At 48.5% G+C, this 19,871-nt stretch overlaps 1 protein-coding gene across 2 annotated transcripts; it reads right to left on the bottom strand.

Moving 5' to 3' along the window:
* Positions 1–3,126: 3,126 nt before the first annotated feature.
* On the bottom strand, positions 3,127–19,213 carry TMEM248 (transmembrane protein 248). 2 transcript variants are annotated; one of them, XM_063402562.1, is made up of 7 exons: positions 18,984–19,213; positions 10,859–11,033; positions 10,056–10,341; positions 8,447–8,597; positions 7,606–7,789; positions 6,819–6,962; positions 3,127–5,950 (listed from the first exon to the last, which is right to left on the bottom strand). In XM_063402562.1, exons 2-7 carry the CDS (start codon positions 11,015–11,017, stop codon positions 5,930–5,932), a joined length of 945 nt encoding a protein of 314 aa, XP_063258632.1. In that variant the 5' UTR covers positions 11,018–11,033; positions 18,984–19,213; the 3' UTR covers positions 3,127–5,929. The 2 variants fall into 2 exon arrangements, with proteins under 2 accessions (XP_063258632.1, XP_063258633.1); XM_063402563.1 differs by lacking the exon at positions 18,984–19,213 and adding an exon at positions 12,657–12,814.
* Positions 19,214–19,871: the final 658 nt, after the last annotated feature.

Genomic DNA, 19,871 nt, shown 5'->3' with positions numbered 1-19,871 from the left:
GGGATTTCCCTCTGGAAGCCGCTCTGTGACCGTCCCCATCCCTTCTGGGGACGGTGTCACCCTGGTGACTGCAGAGCATCCCTGTGGGAGCGGCATTCCCTGCCGGGAGCGCTCCCGGCGTTCAGGAAGGATCCCGGATTCCTACAAAGCGTTTTATCCACGCACGGTGGAGCGGCATCAGTAATGACAGGAGCTCGCCTGGCTCCCGACAGCAGCGGCTTCGTTCAAAGCGAGGGAGGAAGGCGGGGACTCCCCGCATCCATCACGGCCGGGAAACGCGGGGATCGCGGCTTTAAATAAAGGAGGAGGGGTGGGGGAGCTCAGATCTCCAAAAACAATGAATTCCCGCTGCCTTCAGGGCAAGGTTAGGCACCGGAGCTGGGTCCTGCTCAGGAGATGGCGAGGTCCTGGTGCCAGCAGGGATCTGAGGCTCCACCGCTGGATCAGCTCCTTTCTGCCCCAAATATCGCTGCTGGTGTCAGTCCTGAACTGAGGCAGACCCTGGGCTGAGCTTCACACGACAGAGAAAAGCAAATCCTCTGGAATTCCTCCTTTAATCGAGAGGAGGGAAAGCTTTGTCCCATTGCTTTGGCCTTTGTGCTCACCAGGCTGCGCTTCCATGGCGGGGGATCCACAAACTCGATTTATTCCTTATGGGTTCCCTGCTCTTCCCTTTCCCTGCCTGGAAGCAAGACCTGGAGAAAACAACCTCAGTCCCCAGACTCTCCCCAGGCAGCTGCTGATGAGGAACGTTTGTAATTAAGAGTTCATCCCTGGCCTGGGGGGCTGCTCGGGGGACCCCCGTGCCCACTCCGGGGTGCTGGGCTGGGTTTGTTCTTTATTTGGGGTGCAGATGGGGATGGAAGGACAAGGGATTGTGTCAGGGAGGGGTTTTGGTGTCCTGCGGTGCTCGGAGCTGTCGGGGACATAGTGGGGAGCGGGAATGGAGCAGGAGCAGCTCCCGAACCCCTGAGCCCGCCCTGTACCGGCGCTGGGACATCTCCCGGCTCCCCGTGTCCCCCTGTCCCTCCGCTGGACACAGGACAGTCCCCGCTCCCACAGCGCCCTCAGCGCACGGAACCGAGCCCGGACATCCCCGGAGCGAGGGACCCCGCGGGGACACCGGGACCGGGCAGCGCCGCCGCTCCGGAGAGTGTCCATCCCCGAGAGTGTCCATGGCTGAGAGTGTCCATCCCTGAGTGTCCATCCCTGAGTGTCCATCCCTGAGTGTCCATCCCTGAATGTCCATCCCTGAGTGTCCATCCCTGAGTGTCCATGGCTGAGAGTGTCCATCCCTGAGTGTCCATCCCTGAGAGTGTCCATCCCTGAGTGTCCATCCCTGAGAGTCTCCATCCCTGAGTGTCCATCCCTGAGAGTGTCCATCCCTGAGAGTCTCCATCCCTGAGTGTCCATCCCTGAGAGTGTCCATCCCCGAGAGTGTCCATGGCTGAGAGTGTCCATCCCTGAGTGTCCATCCCTGAGTGTCCATCCCTGAGAGTCTCCATCCCTGAGAGTCTCCATCGCTTCCCGAAGGGATCCGGGCCCGCTCGGGAAAGGACGGGCCGGTGCCGCCACCCAGCGGTGTCCAGCGGGGACACCGGGAACACCGGGAACATCGGGAACACCGGGAATACCGGGTCTGGGACACTGGGATACGGACACCGGGATAGGAACACCGGGAGCACCGGGATAGGGACAACCCCATCAGGGACAGCCCGAGTGGGGACACCCCATTACGGACCCTCCTCCGATCGCAAGGATCCCCCTCCAGACCCTCTGTCCGCCGGGATCGCCGCTCCAGGATCCCCCTGCCGGCCCTGCATCCCCAGGGATCCCCTCAGGAATCGCTGCTCCCACCCCGCTCCAGCCCCTCCGTCTGCAGGGGAGCTCCTCCAGCCCCTCCATCCTCAGGGATTCCCCCTCGGGATTTCCCCTCCAGACCCTCAGTCCCAAAGGATTCCCTCTCAGGGATCCCCCTCTGGACTCTCCATCCTCAGGGATCCTCACTTCAGGATCTTCCCCTCTGTCTGCAGGGATCCCCTGCCTGCGGGGCCCCATTCCACACCTTCCACCACAGGAATTGCCCTGCAGCCCCTCCATCCTCAGGGATCCCTGCTCGGAAATCCCCCCGAGCCTCCGCAGGGATCCCTGCTCAGGGATCCTCATTCCAGCCCCTCCATCCTCAGGGATCCCTGCTCAGCCCCTCCATCCTCCCCACTCCACACCCTCTGAGACCCCTCTGGGATTCTCCTCCATCCCCTCTGGATTTCTCCTCCATCCCCTCTGGATTTCTCCTCCAGCCTCTCTGGATTTCTCCTCCAGCCCCTCTGGATTTCTCCTCCAGCCCTTCTGGAATTCTCCTCCAGCCTCTCTGGATTTCTCCTCCAGCCCCTCTGGAATTCTCCTCCAGCCCCACTGGATTTCTCTTCCAGCCCCTCTGGATTTCTCTTCCAGCCCCTCTGGATTTCTCCTCCAGCCCCTCTGGATTTCTCCTCCAGCCCCACTGGATTTCTCTTCCAGCCCCACTGGATTTCTCTTCCAGCCCCACTGGATTTCTCTTCCAGCCCCACTGGATTTCTCCTCCAGCCCCTCTGGAATTCTCCTCCAGCCCCTCTGGATTTCTCCTCCATCCCCTCTGGAATTCTCCTCCAGCCCCACTGGATTTCTCTTCCAGCCCCTCTGGAATTCTCCTCCAGCCCCTCGGTTCTGCCAGGGGCTGTTCCCAGCCCGGGTTCTCACACACCTCAAGGTCAGACTGCACCCCAGAATTTGGGAAAGGCTGAGAGAAAGGACCCACAGGGATCCTTTGTGTGAGCAGCTCCTGAGGATCTGCCAGGACAGGGCTCAGGAATCCCAATTTTGGTGACAGCAGACAAACAAGGCCCAGGAGCCCAACAAAACCAGGGGCTGCTACTTGCAGGCACAGATTGATTTTCTCCCTGCCAGGCAATTCACCACCATTCATCATTTGATGAATGCTGGAGGGAAAAAGAGAATTTAAAACCCAAATTCAATTTCATTTTACTGCAGATTTTCCCCTGATTTCTTCCTGTGCTCCACATAATTTTGGTTGATTTATGAAACCTCTGCAAGCCACTGGGCCGTGGAAATAAAAGACAACAAGGATAAACTTCATGGTTTTTATTCTGCAAAGCAATATGCACATCTTACAAACACAAAAATTAATCTAGGAGAGAAATGTCATTTCCAAATCAGCTATTAACCATCATGCAACAAGACAAGTGAAATGTAAGAACAGAACAAAACAAAACAAAAAACAAAAAAACAAAAATCAGCCATCTCGAACCCTACAATCACCTGCAGAGGGTTGAAACCAAGGCTCAGATTTTCTATGTAATGCCAAAGAAAATGCAAAAAAAAAAAAAAAGGAAAAAAAAAAGAAAATGGCAGCTTTCTAAGAACAAGAAAACACGTACAAATAGAATCAAAACTGATTCAAGTCATAGTTAAAAAGAAAAAAGAAAACAAAAAAAGGAAAGATCAATATGATCTGAACTTCAATATTAAGTTTTAACTCTTCTGTTTGGCTGCATTTAACTTTCTACATCGCTTGGGAACAATCCAATATTCCTCAGCATTCCAGCACTTTGGCCTGCTGGGACACCCCTGCAATCCAGGGGGCAAAAGGATCAACTAAGGCCAGAAATTCCAACTCTCCAACGTTCTCCCTTTTGCATTTGTGGGTCACAATCTTTGATTTTCCTGGGGGGTGCAGGAAGTGGGGCAGAAGTTGTCAAGCAGGCTCCTTTCATTCCCAAATGGTTTCCCCAAGAGCCCAAATTCCAGCTGGGACGTTTGGAGTTGGAATTTGTCGAAGGAGAAAGGATTTGCTTTGCTTTCCTGAAGGAGTCGGGTGATGTTGGGTGGGTTTGGGTATTCCCAGGATTTGACCTCTCTCCCAACCCATCTCCTGCTCCTGCCTTTGGTCCCCAGCTCAAGCCACCCTCAGAGCAACTCCTGGAGTGAGGATTAACACAGAAGGCTGGGCTTGGGGGATTTAGGAGCAGCTCAGGCTGGGATTTAGGAGCAGCTCAGGCTGGGATTTAGGAGCAGCTCAGGCTGGGATTTAGGAGCAGCTCAGGCTGGGATTTAGGAGCAGCTCAGGAGAAGCTCTCAGCCTGTCTCCCTTCCCTGCCTCACCCCAGGGAAGCAGCATCAGCCCACAGCAGCATCAGGAGAAAACCGGGAGCTTCTTTTATCCCGAAACTTCAAACCAGGCCATCTCTAAAGCTTTGCCTTAACATTCCCTGGAGGAAAACAAGTCAGGTGATCCCACCTAAGGAACTGAAATTCTGGGAGGAAACGTGTTCTGAAGGGAACTGTGACTGTTCCAACACCCTTAAGACTCGTGAACTTACTGAAGTCCCAACACACACAGACCAGGAGCGGTCTGGAGGGAATAAACCGGGAATTTTAAGCCAGCATCACTGAGACTGTGAGATTCCCACTTGGCTTCTTTCTTCTGTGGAGTTTGGAGCAAAAAGAAGGAGGAAAAAAAGCCTGTGGGGATGAAGGAATGAATGAACGAGTGCAGAGCTGTCACACCACCGGGTGAGAAAGCTGGGAGAAAAGATGAAAAGTCAATTAAGGCAACCAGTGAGACTTAAAAGCAGTGGTGGAAACATCAGGAACAACCTGACCCATGAAATTAAGGAGAATGCTCAAGGAACCAGGAAAAAAAAACCAAACAGCAAAAGGCAGAATGGGGAAGGGAGAAATGCACAGAGCCAAATCTCCGTGGAGTGGACACAGGGAGCAGAAGGGGTTTCACTGGGTGGTTTCTTTGACCTTCCTCACAAGAGCCCCACTCTTGTGGCCATTTTCCCCTGAGTGGACAGCAGTAAATGAAAATTTAATGGATTTAATGGGCCATTGGCAGCTGCCCCTCAGAGCTGGCACAGCCCCAGAGTGAAGCTCTGTAACACACCCTGGCATTTCTTTTCCTTTCACTCTTTGCACTTGCCCAAGGTTGTGCAGAGCCCCAGCAGGCTGTTAACACAATACATCTTTTTATTAAGGTTCACTATCTAGAAAGAAAGGAAAAAAAAAGAAGAAAAATAAAAAAGAAAGTTTACAGAAAGCTGCTCTGCAGCAGAGACACACAATCCTGGCTGGAGGGTTGGGGATGGGAGGCCAAGTGGAAAAGTTTTCCAGATAGTCTCTGTGCTGACTGGTTCTCTGGCATCCAGCAAGCCAAATGAAATACCAAAAAAACAAACCAAAAAAATAAACCAAAACAAAAAAATCAAACAGCTCTTTTCAGTAAGTAACAGTTTAAAATGGGACTTCACTTCTTAATTTTTACTATGAATAAAAGCACAAGTTTGTCCTAAATACAGCACTATTAAAATGTGAATATGTATTTTTTTTTCTTCCAAAAAAGAGAAAAAAAAATCTAAAACGTTGATATCTTTTCTTGCAAGCAAGGAGCAAATGGAATAAAGTATTAGGCCACACAAACACACATTGAATTCATGTTGTAGATTGGTGGCTTTGGAAATGCAGGATTATATCAAAGGTGCATACTTGGTTCAAACACACTGTACAGATTGGGCAAAAAACCAAACATCTCTCGCTTGGTTGGAGACTCTTGCAAAGGCATCTTCACCTGCCCAGGTGCAGCTGGACAAAAATCTCAGCCTCTTTTCACTGCAGTTATCTACACCAACACGGGGCTGTGCCCAGGGAAGGGCCGGAGCGCTCCCACCGCGGGCCCAGCACGTCTCCTGGGAATTCCTCTGGATATTCTGCTTTTATAAATATGTACAAATCAATTACAGGCACTTTGAAATGTCTTTGGTTGGAATAAACCAACATTGCAAGGTAATGGATTCACAGAGTGTTAAGACCCAGGCTGGGTTCAGCAGGCAATGGTTTCGGTCGTTCTCGGGAGGAGGAGAGGGGGGTTTTATGCTTCTGACAAAGCAACCTGGAAAGAAAAACAAAGGAAGAGAAAATATTTAATTAAAGGCAAATTCTTAATCCTGTAACAGTGATATGGTTTATCTCTGTGAGCTGGCAGAGCTGTCCTTGACTTTTCAAACAAAGCTTGGAAAGTCTGACTTGGAAAGGAAATCAAAGCGAGACTGAAGGCGTTTTGTACTTTGCAAAAATCGATAGAAAGAAAGTCCCAAACCACCCCAAACCAAAAGAAAAAACCACAAAAAACTCCCCAAGCCAGCTCGAAGCACAAAATATCAGAAGGTGTCAACACTGGCTTCCTGCTTCTTAATTAAATATATTCACATTTAATCCTTCAGGCAAACTGCAGGTCCCCAAGGTAATATTAAACAATGACTCTTTCAACAGCTTTATTACTGTTTTTGACTTAATTCTGATTAACAACCAATGACTCTTTCAACAGCTTTGTTTTTAACTTCATTCTGAAGAACAACCCTTAGAATTATGTACCGTGTTTTACTCACAGTTTCCAGTCTGTTGTGGTAAAAGATAATGAATAAATAAAGATTTAGTGCCACCTATTCATTACTTCACACAAAACAGTTTAAGCAACAGCAGAATTATGGCAGAATCACTGCCCAGCACTTCCTGAGCTGCAACAATCCATTTCTGGAGGGCACAATTCTCATTTTGAGGATCTCCAAAGCACTTTTATAAACTGGATTTTATAACCTCCACCTGCACTGCCCACAATGAAAGACCCAAGTCTCTCTGAAAGATAATTAAATCCCCATCTCCAGAGATAAGAAAAACCAGTCTGTCCTCTGTCCAACAGGAGCTTTTCTCTGTTTTTCTCTGTTTCCTCACCAGTGGAGGCTTTGTGAGCACACTCTCACCTTTTCAGAGCAGAATTCTGTGTTGCTTTGCCTCAGTTTGCTTGGTCTGCCTTTAATGACTGCATAGCAGAACATTGTAATCACCATCACAAAGAGGAAGTAACTGGTGTGCATGAGGTGCAGGTTTATTAGGGAGCGATCATCCTGCACACAGAAAAGCAAATTAAAACCATTTACCCACTCAGCATTTGATATTAGAGCAATAATTACCAGATCAACCCAGAAATTACTTCAGGAATCAACTCCCTCCCCTTTACACAGCAGTGGAATTGATTCCCAGTTGTGGCACAAAATGGTTCTGGTGTTAAAAATCTAAAATATTTTTTCCAAATATTGGCAGAGGCTTCTGTGAAATGATTTCAAACTGTAAATGGTGGTTTTTAAAAGCTGTGGTTTAAAAGCTGTGAGGGACGTGGATGAAGATCATCAAACCCATTAGGGGGGAGCATTCTCAGACCCCACACCACAAAACAAACCAGCAGCAAAAATGACAATTTTAGGAACCATATTCAATGGAACCACACAGCAAACCAGCAGCAAAAATGACAATTTTAGGAACCATATTCAATGGAACCACACAGCAAACCAGCAGCAAAAATGACAATTTTAGGAACCATATTCAATGGAACCACACAATAAAGCAACAGCAAAAATGACAATCTTAGGAACCATATTCAATGGAACCACACAATAAAACAGCAGCAAAAATGGCAATTTCAGGAACCATATTCAATGGAACCAGGGCTAAGCATTTACTGAAAACACCAGAGAACAGCCCAGCACTTACATCTGGAACTATAACAGTTAGTTTGGGATTTAAAGCGTGGTAGACTTTCCCAATTGCTCCCTTGTAACACCAGAAGGGGTTGTAATCCTGGGCATATTTTGTGTTGGAGTCCCTGGCCGTGGTGAAGATCTTGTACCACAGAGTGGCATTGCTGTAGCTCTCAGGAACACAATGTGGTGGCTGACTGCAATAAAACAGAAATAATCAGCACCCTGAAATGGATTTTCCATGTTCAACCAGGACAACTTTTCTCCTCAAGACATGGTTTTAGTTTGGGCTTTCCAAAGCAACGACAAAACCCCAAAGTTTAAGTTAAAAACTCCCCAAAGCCACATGATTGCTATGCTAAAATTAGAATTTAACTGCATGTTGTTGCACTAAGCCAACATCCCACAGCTCAATTGGAAAAATACTGGTTTTCCTAAGGCTTCCCACAGCCTGGGGCTCTCCAGGTTGGATGGAACAGTGCCAGGGAACCCAGAGAAGACAAATGGAAAATATTTTGGTGAAGGCAGAGCAGCCTTTGCCTCGTGCTGATCCCTCAGCAGGGAAGAGGGTAAGAACCTGTCCCAAATCTCATCTCTGAAACTCAATTACGGGGTAAATTCCTTAAACTTCCACAGATTCTCTTGCTCCCAGTGAAGTTTAAATCACAGCTAAAATGCAGGCACAGGCCAAAAAAAATCTCAGAGACAGCAGAGCTTTTGAGACAAACGTTTCACCGCGGGGGAAGGAGCGCAAGGACGTGATTTCCACCATCAGGAGGAATTTTCACGAGGAACTGACAGCTGAGAGGAATGGAAGGGGCAGGAGGCAGCCCCTGGAGGAGAGCAGCACTTACACCGTGACTGGGAACACGCTGCTGGCTGCTGTCACCGTCATGCAGGAGGTGAACACCACCTGCTCGCAGTGGCCGTGCAGGACGCAGTCGTCGGAGTTCCAGGCTGCTGGCAGGGTGAAGGTGATGTTTATCTCCTCGTGGGATTCCCTGCCTTGGAGGAGACACAAGGACAGCTGGGGTTTGGTTCACAGAAGTGTCTGAGCAACGATCACCGGGATAAGGAGAACGCACAAATGATTAAGGGAGGAAGCGTCGCCCTTTGGAGTCATCCCGGATCTTTGCAGGCAGCAAAGAGAGCCAAAAGGAAAGTTAAAACCCCAAACAAACCACAAAATCCCCCAGCTGCTGCTCCTTCTAATCCCTCCCACCCCAGAACCGGGGTCATCAGGCTGCTTTCAGAAATTAAAAACTCTTCACAAGTGAATTCATGCGTGTTCACAGACCTTTCCTGGAAAAGCCTTTCCCCTCCTAAGAACTTTGTTCCACATCTGTTTTTTCTGTGCTCACTTTTCAAAGTGGAGATCTTTGTGTGGAGAAAAAGGTGCCAGAGATACTGAACTGCACATTAAGTCATGTGTGACAACTCCACGTGGAGAAATTCAGACTGAAAACAAATCCAGGCTGCTGCAAACAGAACTTACATTTGGTAGCTCTCAAAGCAGCAACAAAATAACAACAGAAAACACAATAATGCACATTTGCAGCTATGGGCAATTTCTCTCCAAGGTTCAAGACCTTCAACATGATTGTGAAATGCAATTCTGGCTGAAAGCTAAAATACAGTGAGGTTCTATTATCAATTTCTATTAATTCTCTACAAACTCCAGTCAAAACTTCCTGGCAGGCAGCCACAGAGCAGATTGGTCTCTGCACACCACAGAAACCATAATCATCTTATCTGCTGCTGTTTGTGATATTAAAGCTGATTCACTTCTGCATTTTAGATAAACTAGAATGTTTTAGACAACATAATACTCTCTGCTGCATTATGTCACATTTGAAATGTCAGTTGAGGACTTGAAGGATCAAGACAAAACTGAGGAGAGTCACTGTTAGGAATTTTGCTGGTTTAAAAATGACCTTCCATTGTCATTAGGTTTAATCATTTCAAACTGCCAAGCCTGATCCTGGCACACCTGCAGGTGCTTTTCCATTCTGAACACAGGACAAGTTCCTCTAACAAACAAGTGAAGGAATAAACTCACACTGGAACTGGGAACACAGCTGTGTTCTGTGCATAAGATTTATCTCACCCATAATAGGCTGTTAAATTTTTATTTGATTGTATAGTTATTTAAATTACAGAAATATTTAGAATCATAGAATGCTTTGGGTTGGAGGGGACCTAAAAATGATCTTGTTTCACTCCCCTGCCATGGGCAGGAACACTTTCCACCAGCCCAGGTTGCTCCAAGCCCTGTCCAACTTGGACACTTCCAGGATGGGGCAGCCACAGCTTCTGAGTACTCATCACTCTCACAATACAAATTTTCTTCCTAATATTAAATCTAAACCTCCTTAGTTTCAGTTTGAAGCCAATCCCCCCAGTGAAAGGTTAGGAAAAAACCCTCTAAAAGCCGTGTAACCTGAATTTTTAAACTCTGCCTACCTGAAAGTCCAATCTGGTGCCCAAAGATGGTGGAGCTGAGGTGTGTGACATTGCGGGAGTATCCCCCAAAAGGTCTGAGAGGGTCCAGGGTCAGCGTGATGGTGACAGAGATGTTGATGGGACCTGAGTCCTCCAGGGTCTGCGGGGACTGCGTGGAGGACCTGGCCTGCCCGCTGGTCACGGTGCTCTCCGGAGTGGTGGTGTCGTTGAGGAGGTGCTTTAGGGTTTCATTCTCAGATATACAGAAGTCCAAATCATTAAACCTCAGCAGGAAAGTGTTCCAGTCCTTCAAACAAAGGGGGACATTTCAAGGCCACGAGGGAGCTCACGCCGCGCTCGCTCCCATCCCGCCCCGGTTCCAGGCCATTGAACAAAAATCACACGGCTCACAAAGCAACACAAACAGCTCACAAACACGGAAACTGTTTGTACAGTGAGTCAGAGGGGTTCAGTCCCAGCTCTCCTGAGCTGGAAATGAAACCTGGCCTGTTCTCACCACGCTCCGGCTGAGCCGTTCCTGCAGAGCTCTCCCTCCTTACAGGACAGTGCTGAGGGAAGGAGTCCCCCAAACCAGCTAAGTGACCCTAAATAACAAACTGAAATGTTCCTGGCACAGCAGGGAACACCCACGACAGATGATTTGGCCTCATCCTTGTTATAAAACAACACCAACAAACATTCACCCCAACAGCCCCTCTGACAGTAAAACAGACACAATCCCCCACACAGCTCTGCGCTCTCCAGGAGGGAACAAACCCCTCACTTCAGGCTTGTTTTCCAAATGACCTTTGTTTTGCACGTACCTCTGTCATTTCTGGCGATTTGATCTCCTTGATCTTGAAGAAGTAGCCCAGGGTGAGGAAGGCGATGGCCATGGCGCTCACGCTGATCATGAAGACCACGAGCGGAGGGCGGCTGCTGACGTAAACCTTCAGGTTCTCCACCAGGTTTATGTAGAACATTATTCTGACTGTTCACCTGAGGGGAAGGAACATCCCAGCACAGTCACTGGGTTGTGTGGCACAGAGGTCTGCCAGAGAGGAACGGGATCGTGCACAAAATTGGGATTTAATTCTGTGGCTGTGCTGTTTGCCGAGCACACAGCGTGTGCCTGAAATACTGCAGCCACCAGAACGGGCTCCACAGCACCTTCCCAGGGCCTCACGCTGCCAGCTGGGAGCAGATTTTAAGGAATGACAGCTTCCAGCACAGCCCAGCATCGCTGAGAAGCAATAAACCCAGTTCTTGCCTTTCCCCAGGCAGGGTAGCACTGCTCCATTTTCATGCCAGTAATGTCTGAATGCACCAAGTTACAAATCAAACTTTGCACGTCCTTTGAAAACCGAGGCTGGAGACTTAAGGATTCCTCTTTATCCCATCCCAAATGCCTCCGTTCTCAAAGCAGGAACAGGGAAGCAGCCCTACACTATTTTAGGCTTTTGCATCAAGAATCCTACAGGCAGAAACACTCAAAAAGGTGGAAGCTGGAAGACTCCTGGTCTTCATTTAATTCTTGCAGGATCTAGAACGTTTTGTTCTGTCTGTAAGCAAAGCCAGGACCTTACACGCTGAGGAAGCGTCCTAAGTAATTTGTCCCAAATATAATATTTTGTCTGACTCCCCTCCTGAATTTTTATCAGCACAGCAAAAAGACCCAAATTATTGTATCAGCTTCCCCACCTCCACTCCCAGGGAAATACAAACAGCCCGGTGTTAAAGGGCAGCCTTGTGACATCTCCTTCAGAAGCTCTGCAAGCAGCAACTCCCAGCCAACCTTTGTCTTTGTCTTACCTAAAACCTGCCTGAAAAGGTTTTTAACCCCACCTAAACCACCAAGGCAGGAGCTGCTCTTAGCAACGTGCAGCTGACCTCCAAAACTGTGAGGGAAAGGCAAAAAGAATTCTGTGCTGCGAGGGTTAAAGTTGGACCATCCACAGAGATCTGATAACATTTAATTAAGGCAGGGACTGCTCCTGCAGGTCTGGGTGATTCCCACTGACTCCTATCACTTGTAAATTGTCATTTACAGTCCAGGTGTAGCAGGGCTGAAAAGTGGCAGCTCTGAGCATGAGAGGGGCACAGGGCAAGGCAGGGAACGAGCTGGGAACTGATCTATTGATTTCAGAGAAAACAAAAGAAGGGTAAAGGACAAGCACTCAGACAAAGCCCTTTTCAGAGCCCACGGAGTACAATGATCCCAACTTCCTTGTGTATACTCAGGATTTTACTGGCAGGAATGCTTCAGTTCCTGTTAACAGAAGAAATATTGACAGAACCTGCAAAAGTGCCCCAGAGAGGGGAAAATCCCGCTCAGGGAGAAGAGACAGAGGTGCAGTGCCAACCACACAACCCTGGGCTGTGCCTGCTGAGCCCCCAGTCGCTCTGCTGGCTGAAACCTGCTGGGACAGAGCTCTCCAGAGCCCAAAATCACATCCTGGCTTGATTAATCAGCACCACCAAGCCCTTTCCATCCCAGAGCAGAGCCCAGGAAGTTTTTCTCAGCGAGGAGTGGGTGCTGCGAACATCTCTACAAACCCAGAGGGAAAAGCAGGGAAAGGAGAGGGAAGAGAAGGCAAGGAAAGGTGATGAGAAATCCCTTACCAGAGCTTTGTCCCCGAGCTGCTGTGGCACTGCCAGGCCAGGGAAGGTGGCAGAGGGAGGCAGGGGCAGGGAGAGCTGGGGCTGGCAGGGATCATGCTGGGAGTGATCCGCCCTTCCGCACGCTCTGCCTGTCTTGTCCCTGGCAGCAAATTCCTTAAAAGAGCCCCAGTTAAAAACCCCAAACGCTCCATCCAGAAGGAAAATCCCAAGCACTCCTGGAAACGTGGGAGACACATGTGGAGACGGAAGGAGATCAAAAACTAAAGCAAAAGCAGAGTTGTGGGCAGTGAGTGTCCCGTGCTGAATTTCCTTTAGGAAATAACAGAGGTGCAGAGTTTATTGCAGCTTTTAATCAGGGCTGAGTGTCACCCACAGCACATCCAGGGCTGGAGTTCCTTTGTTAAAGGGGTGTCCAACAGCTCCATCAGAATTTGTTTACCACAGGGTCTAAAACCAGCCACAAAAAATCTGGGATGTGCTGAAAATCCCACACAGAGAAATATTCGGGCTAATATTTTTATGTAAGAGATCACCAGCTTGTAAGTGCCAGTTGTTTAATATGCTGCCATAACTCACTGGCTTTGAAAGCAATTAGAAAATGCCATAAGCTGCAATTTCCGAGGAGTAATGTGCCTTTGGAGCTTTTGGGAGGGAAAAGGGAACAACTGTGGATTTCAGTACTGGAGCTGACATCAAAATAGCAATGGTGGAAAGCAGAAGGATGAATGTTTCCATGCTGCTGCCTGAAGAATTACTGATTTTTTTAATCAAAGTACTTAAATAACTTTAATTATCATGGAATTTGTGATCCAGATCAATGCATTACAGCAAAATGTCGATGGATTTTCAGGGTTCCTTCAACTGCTCTGTTAGAATCATAATGCATCCCAATGCTTCTGCCAGCTCTGGTAACTAACTTCCCCCTTTGTGTAAATGAATAACTTGAAAATTATAATTTAAACTTTAATTTCTAGTTCACAGAGTTAAAAAAAAAGAAAACAACAAACAAAACAATGCTTTTACCTCCTGGCAGGTCAGGCAAGCAAGATCAGATTTCACTTTTAGCCAAATAAATAATTTAGTGAGTGGCTCTAATGACTGCCGCTGCCTCTTTCCACTCCAGCAAAGCCTTTTAATCCTCGGTGCAATAAAAATCTCCCCAGTCAGACTAAACAAGGAGCTCAAGAATGAAAACTGCCAGGCTGGAACATTGGCCAGCAGCTCCGAGGTAATTGCTGGGTAGTGAGGGATGCTGAGCAGGAGTTCCAGCTGCTGGAACTGGCCAGGAGAGCCTGGAGATGTGGAGCTCTTAAATCAGCACCTACAAACCCAGGCAGGGAAAGAGACTGGAATGGTAAAGGGTGGAAATAAAACAGTTTAACCTGTCAGAGTGCCAGGGCAACACAGAGCCCAGCAGCCAACTAAAAAGCAAGAAAATATTCTGCAATTTGGGGGAGTTCTCCTCCAAAGCAGCTCCTGACAGCAGCCTCAAAGAAGTAATGTGAATTCCTCTTTATTTGTGTGTGAAGGAGTGTGGCAAAGGAAGCTGCTGAAATGAACTGATGAGTTTTTCAAGGCTAAATGACAAACAAGGAAAATCTTGAAGTCTATTGCAAAGACCAAAAAGCCAATGCAGTGAGTCACGGCTGAAGTATTAAAATCCCATTTTGAGGCTTAATATCAAAGGAGCTGAATTCCTAAGAACAATAAAAAAGCCCATATGCTGTACTAAAGCAGGTACTGAATGCAAAACAGCAGTTACCAAAATGAAAAAAAAAACCCAAAAACCCAACCAAACATTAATTTTAAAGAGATCAAAGTCATTTGACGTTTTTGTCAATAATATCAACTACCACCCTGCCACTAGAAAGCTTAAAATGATGGAATTTCCTCACAGATATTTCTCCTTATTGCTGTGCAGGTAAAGTAATCACTCCAGAGGAGGGGTTTAAATGTAAAACAACCACTGAAATATCCTAAGGAGGAAAATGGGTGGAGGAGAAGGGCAGGAGGCAGCACTTCTTCTTTAGGATCTCATGGATTTTTCAATTCTCAATACCTCACTGCACAGAACACTGTTTAAACTGAGCTGTGCAGCTCAATAAAAATAAATCAATTATATTTTCAAAGGTGTCCCACTACCAGGAGTGCAAAGGGGTTAGGATATGGGTCAGCTCAGGGTTAACCACTGAATGAAAATGATGTTGTGTGCCAGAGGAATATTTACAAACACAAATCAAGCAAACCATGGGAAAGCAGCCATAAAAAAATGCAAACAAAGCAGTGGTGCTCATCTCAAAGTGCCTCTCCTTTAACAGCAGCAGTATCAGGTACCAAAATCAACTTTGGTTTGGTTTTCTTCTCCTCAAATTTGATGTGTAGGAGTGAAAATAAAGCAAAATAAAAGCCAGAGTTGTGTGAGCTGGGGCTGGTGCTGTTCAGCCTCTCTGAGGGTGACAGGGACACGGGTCAGGCTGTGTGAAGGGATCTGGAGGCTGCAGGGGTGGCCCTGGGACATCCTGCTGAGGTTCAAGACCAAGGGCAAGGAACAGTGACTTTCCCATCCTGGGGAAAATAGAGGTGTTAGGATCTGCAGCAGCTTCAGAGCATCTCTTTAGGAAGTGTGGGATGGAACTGCACAGCCTAAACCCTTCCCCAGCAGCAGCAGGGCAGGCAGGGAGGAGGAATTCACCCTGGAGGGATCCCCCAGGGCACAGCACCAGCTCTGTCCAGCCCAGCCTCCTCCCCTCCTCCTGGCCTCCAGCACAAACAAAATAAACCAGAATCAACAACCTCCGAGGAAATGCCAGATTTTTCCTCTCCACAGCACAGAGGGAGGGAACCAGGGCGTGAGGAGGAGGAAACATCACAAAAACACCACCTTGAGTCCTTGAATCCAACCAGAGCCCCAAGATCAGCAGCCAGATGTGCACAAACATCTGCTCCAGTGGGAATTGGCTCAGGTCTTATCACTTTGCTGAGCTATTTGATCCACAAATACGTTTGCTGATAAAAAAACTCCACATTTTCCTGCAGCCTGGGAGCTGAAAATGGCAGGAAAAATGGCTTTGCATATGCAGAGAGGACACTGCACAGGGCAGGAGGAGAACAGCACCTGGAAATGTGGAAAAGGATGGAAAAGGACATTCTCTCCTCCTGCTAGCCTGATAAAAGATCAGGATGCAGAGTATGAACAAAAACCAGGCACTTGCACAAACAGAAAGAAGCAAATGCTTCACACTTGCATAAAATGTTTCTTTTCACCTCTCAAAACACTTTTTAAAGCTTAATTAATCATTTCATCATCCCCAAGAGGGGCATGAACACAAACACTTCAGGTCTGCCCATGAAACAAAGCCAAGGAAGGGAAGTAATTTGGTGAGTGATAGAAAATTTTAAAATACTAAATTGAGACTGAATTTCACACACCCAAATTCCTGACTTCAACTCTCAATAAAGACAGAAAACTTTAAATAAAAGGTCGATGATGTAAAAAATAAAAAGGAAAACAAACATTACTCAATCTGTGTGTGACAGCCCTTCCCAACAGACTTGTGTTGTTCAAAAAGTCTGGAGGATTCACCACAAGCACCTGAACTTTGTGCCAGCTGATACTCTGGGGACAGCAAAGCTGATTTTCATCTCCCACTGGAAGAAAAATTCGTGCAGAAACAGACAAATCCAAACAAGTTTCAAGTGTTTTTTCTATGCTCTGAGTTCTTAAAAAGTGATGAATGAGAAAAGGGAAGGAAAGTTAAAAGTCAGGAAGGAGAAACAGAGTGTGAAAGCTTTTTTTCCCTGGTTCAATGAACCCTGAATTCTGACTTTTGTTAGAAGTGAAAAATATAATTTAAAACATACTCAGCTGTAAAATTAAAATGAACTCAACCTCTGGTTAAAAATCAGACATTTTGGTGCCAAACCTGAAGCAGGCATCTCTGTCTGCCAAGAGCCTGTGCCATGGGAATGAATCCACCTCCATCTAAAAGAGCTCAGGGGCATTTTTAAACCTTCCAGCTTTTCCAAGTCCAAGTCACGACGTCCAACGTGAGTTACCATAACCCAAATCACCCAGACTGCAATAAAACACAATAATAGATGAAGGGCTTTGAATTTATTAAAAATGCGATTCTGGTTTCTGCTGCTTGGCACGAGAAGCTGGGAGAGTAAAAAAGTAAAATTATTCCATTTTACAGGAGTTTTAAAGATCCATGAGAAATTAAATTCTGCGTACGCTGAACTGACAACAGCCAAAAATACAGGATGGCTTTAATCAAGAATTGTGAAAATTCTCATCAGTAACTGTTCAATAATCAGCAACTCCTAGAGTGACCAGTTCAAGGTTAATTATTGACTTCATTAAAGCCACTCATTAAGGAATGTGGGAGCCAATTCAGCAGTGAAAGTGCAGAGAAATGCCAGGAAAAGGCTCCTCAGTGTGTAATGAGAACTGTGAGGAGACAGGGATGCAGACAGATACACAGCTTGAATCACAAGCAGAAAATGACTGACAAGCTGAGGAAACAGCAGCTTTGGGGAATGGCAAATCCAGAGTTTGGGTGTGGAAAGAAGGGAGAGAAGCAGCAAAACAGCCAGTGGTCACTGATGGAAATAGAAACAGCAGCAAAACCAGCTGAAATGAGGGAGTTTGGCAACAGCTGAGATATCAAAGTTATGGCTGGAATATTATCACTGCTCAAAGGAAACAGGACCTCAACCTGCTCAGCCCCAGCTGCTGAGTTCACTCTCCATTTTACAGATTAACAAACCCCCAAATGCCAGGACACACAAGAGTTTCCATCCTAAACAGAACCTGGGAGTGCTGAGCCCTGGGAACCACCTTTATTCACAGGTCAAAGAAAATGAATCCTCACCCAGCCATGCTTTGGGTAAGGGGAGGTTTGGCAAAAGCAACACAACTCTGACACCGGCGAGTTTCATTAGTAATGTAGGGCTCAGTTGATAAAACAGCTTCATTTCTACAAAACCGGTGATGTTATTTAATTAAAGGGATTATCCCAGCTGCCAGCTCTGCAGGACCAGCTCAGGGAGGTGCTGGACGTGCCAGGCTCTGTCCCTGCTGTCCCCACTCACAAAGGACACCCAGCTCCATCTGTCCCCTGCCCTGCACTCTGAGAGCACAGGGACTATTTTGTTTTATCGGGTGGCCTTTCAAGCTCTTGTCTTTCAAGCAGAAAAGAAGAATCACATTCCACCGGAGCCACTCCTCAAATCACGGCAGGTAACAGAGCTACCCAGGGCTTAATCCTCTCTGAGGGCAGCGGGGCCGGGCTCGGGGAGGTTTTTCAGCCACAATTCGGTGTTATCTGAGCTCGGGCTGCCTCAGGGCGCTGTGACACATGCAGGGTGTCACCCAGGTGTCACCCAGGGCAGGGGCTGCCCGCAGGCACCGCCGCTCCCTCCCGGAGAGCCGGGCAGCGGCGATTCCTCCCCGCTGAACCCGAATTATTCCCTGTAACTCAGCCCTCAAAAAGCGCAATAATCACCGACCACAGCCCAGGTTTTCCTCCCCGCCGCGTCCCTTCCAACTCGGGGCAAGTTCGGCGGGGATGTGGAGAGCGAATCCTGATCTGCGCTCCGGGTTTGCCTACCGGCGCCAATTTAATAATTCCACCTCCAGAGCTAATCCTGTAAATAAATTTCCCCAAAGACAAACCCTTACAGAGCAAACAAAGGGAAAAGAGGGGGAAAAAAATCTCAGCTGTGCTGTAATTTATTTCTTCCCCGGGTGATTCGATCCAAGGTTTGGATGTAAGGCAGCGATGGAGCAGCCATGTTCTAGGCATGATGCACCAGGAATTTTATTATTAAAAGCATCATGAGATCATTAATCAAGTTAAACCCCCCACCAAAAAAAGTGAAGGAGGATGAAATATGGGTGTATAGAAAACAGGGGGAAAAAAATCACAGAATAATCACACAAAAAAAGCGCAGCGCAGGAATCACCGTTCAGAGGCTCTTCACAAACACAACTATTTTTAGTGCTACAGAAATTCTTATTTCTCACTGGTTTTGGGGGTTTTTCCCTGCTACGACGCCACGCACACAAACTTCAAGCCGACGACCTTTCCCCAAATAATTTTGTCACGTAAACAATAAAAACGAGCCGAGGCTACAACCCCGCGGCACAGCCGAACGCAAGCGGGGCTCGGGGGCTCAGAGGCGGCGATGCCGCGGCCCGAGGCTCCCCGGGGCTCCCCGGGGCTCTCCCGGTGCTGCCCCCGCTCCCCCAGCCCCGGAGCGGCCTCACGGCGGCCGCACCCCCCGGCGGGCCGGGCCGCAGGGCCGCCCCCGTCCCCTCCTTACCGGCGTCCGCGGCGGGGCTCGGGCCCCCGCGCCGGGCGGGGCTCAGAGGCGGCGGCGCTGCCGTGCGGGCGGGCTCTGCACCATGGTCGTGCCCTGCCGGGGCTGCGGGCACGGGCGGGCGGGCAGCGCGGGGAGAGGCCGCTCCCCGGGCAGCCCCGGGCCGGACACACGGACAGGCCCCGGCACCGGGCCCCGCCTCCGCCGCCGCTTCCGGGCCGCAGCCCTGACCCCGCACCCGCCGACGGTGGCGCGGGGGGGACAAGATTGAGGCGGTGCTGGCAGCGCGAGAGGGGCGGGGAGCGGCACCGGGAATGGGACCGGGACAGCAACGGGAATGGGACCGGGAATGGGAGCGGGAGAGCAACGGGAATGGGACAGGGACAGCAACGGGAATGGGACTGGGAACGGGAGCGGGACAGCAACGGGAATGGGACTGGGAATGGGACCGGGAATGGGACCGGAATGGGACCGGGATGGGACCGGGAATGGGACCGGGAATAGCACCGGGAATGGGACCGGGACCGGGACAGCAACCGGGAATGGACCCGGGAATGGGACTGGGACAGCAACGGGAATGGGACCGGGAATGGGACCGGGAATGGACCCGGGAATGGGACCGGGAATGGGACCGGGAATGGAACCGGGAGCGGCACCGGGCGCTCCTCGCGTTCTCTCCCCGCCTTCCCCCTCCCCTTTTCCTTTAAAAACTATCCCAAACATCTGTTCTGTTTATCCCAAAAGTGTTCAGGGTTAAATCCTTAATGCAAACAAACCTTCATTTCCATTTATCGTGATAAATAATAACGATATCATTGTTATATATTGCATTATTATTGTCTATTAATAATAATTAATATTAGTAATGGTAATGCAATGATGATGTTTCCC

This window comes from Prinia subflava, chromosome 8 (assembly GCF_021018805.1).
Source record: "Prinia subflava isolate CZ2003 ecotype Zambia chromosome 8, Cam_Psub_1.2, whole genome shotgun sequence".
Classification (NCBI taxonomy): Eukaryota; Metazoa; Chordata; class Aves; order Passeriformes; family Cisticolidae; genus Prinia; species Prinia subflava.
The sequence above is the reverse complement of the archived record's forward strand: the minus strand, read 5'-3'. Positions and strand labels throughout refer to the sequence as shown.

Excerpts from the sequence above, each read along its gene's own strand:
- TMEM248 (XM_063402562.1), bottom strand. The coding sequence starts at position 11,017 with ATGTTCTACATAAACCTGGTGGAGAACCTGAAGGTTTACGTCAGCAGC. Across the intron at positions 10,342-10,858 it reads AATCGCCAGAAATGACAGAG|GACTGGAACACTTTCCTGCT; the intron begins GTACGTGCAAAA and ends CTTTGTTTGAAG. Across the intron at positions 7,790-8,446 it reads AGCGTGTTCCCAGTCACGGT|TCAGCCACCACATTGTGTTC; the intron begins GTAAGTGCTGCT and ends GTTTTATTGCAG.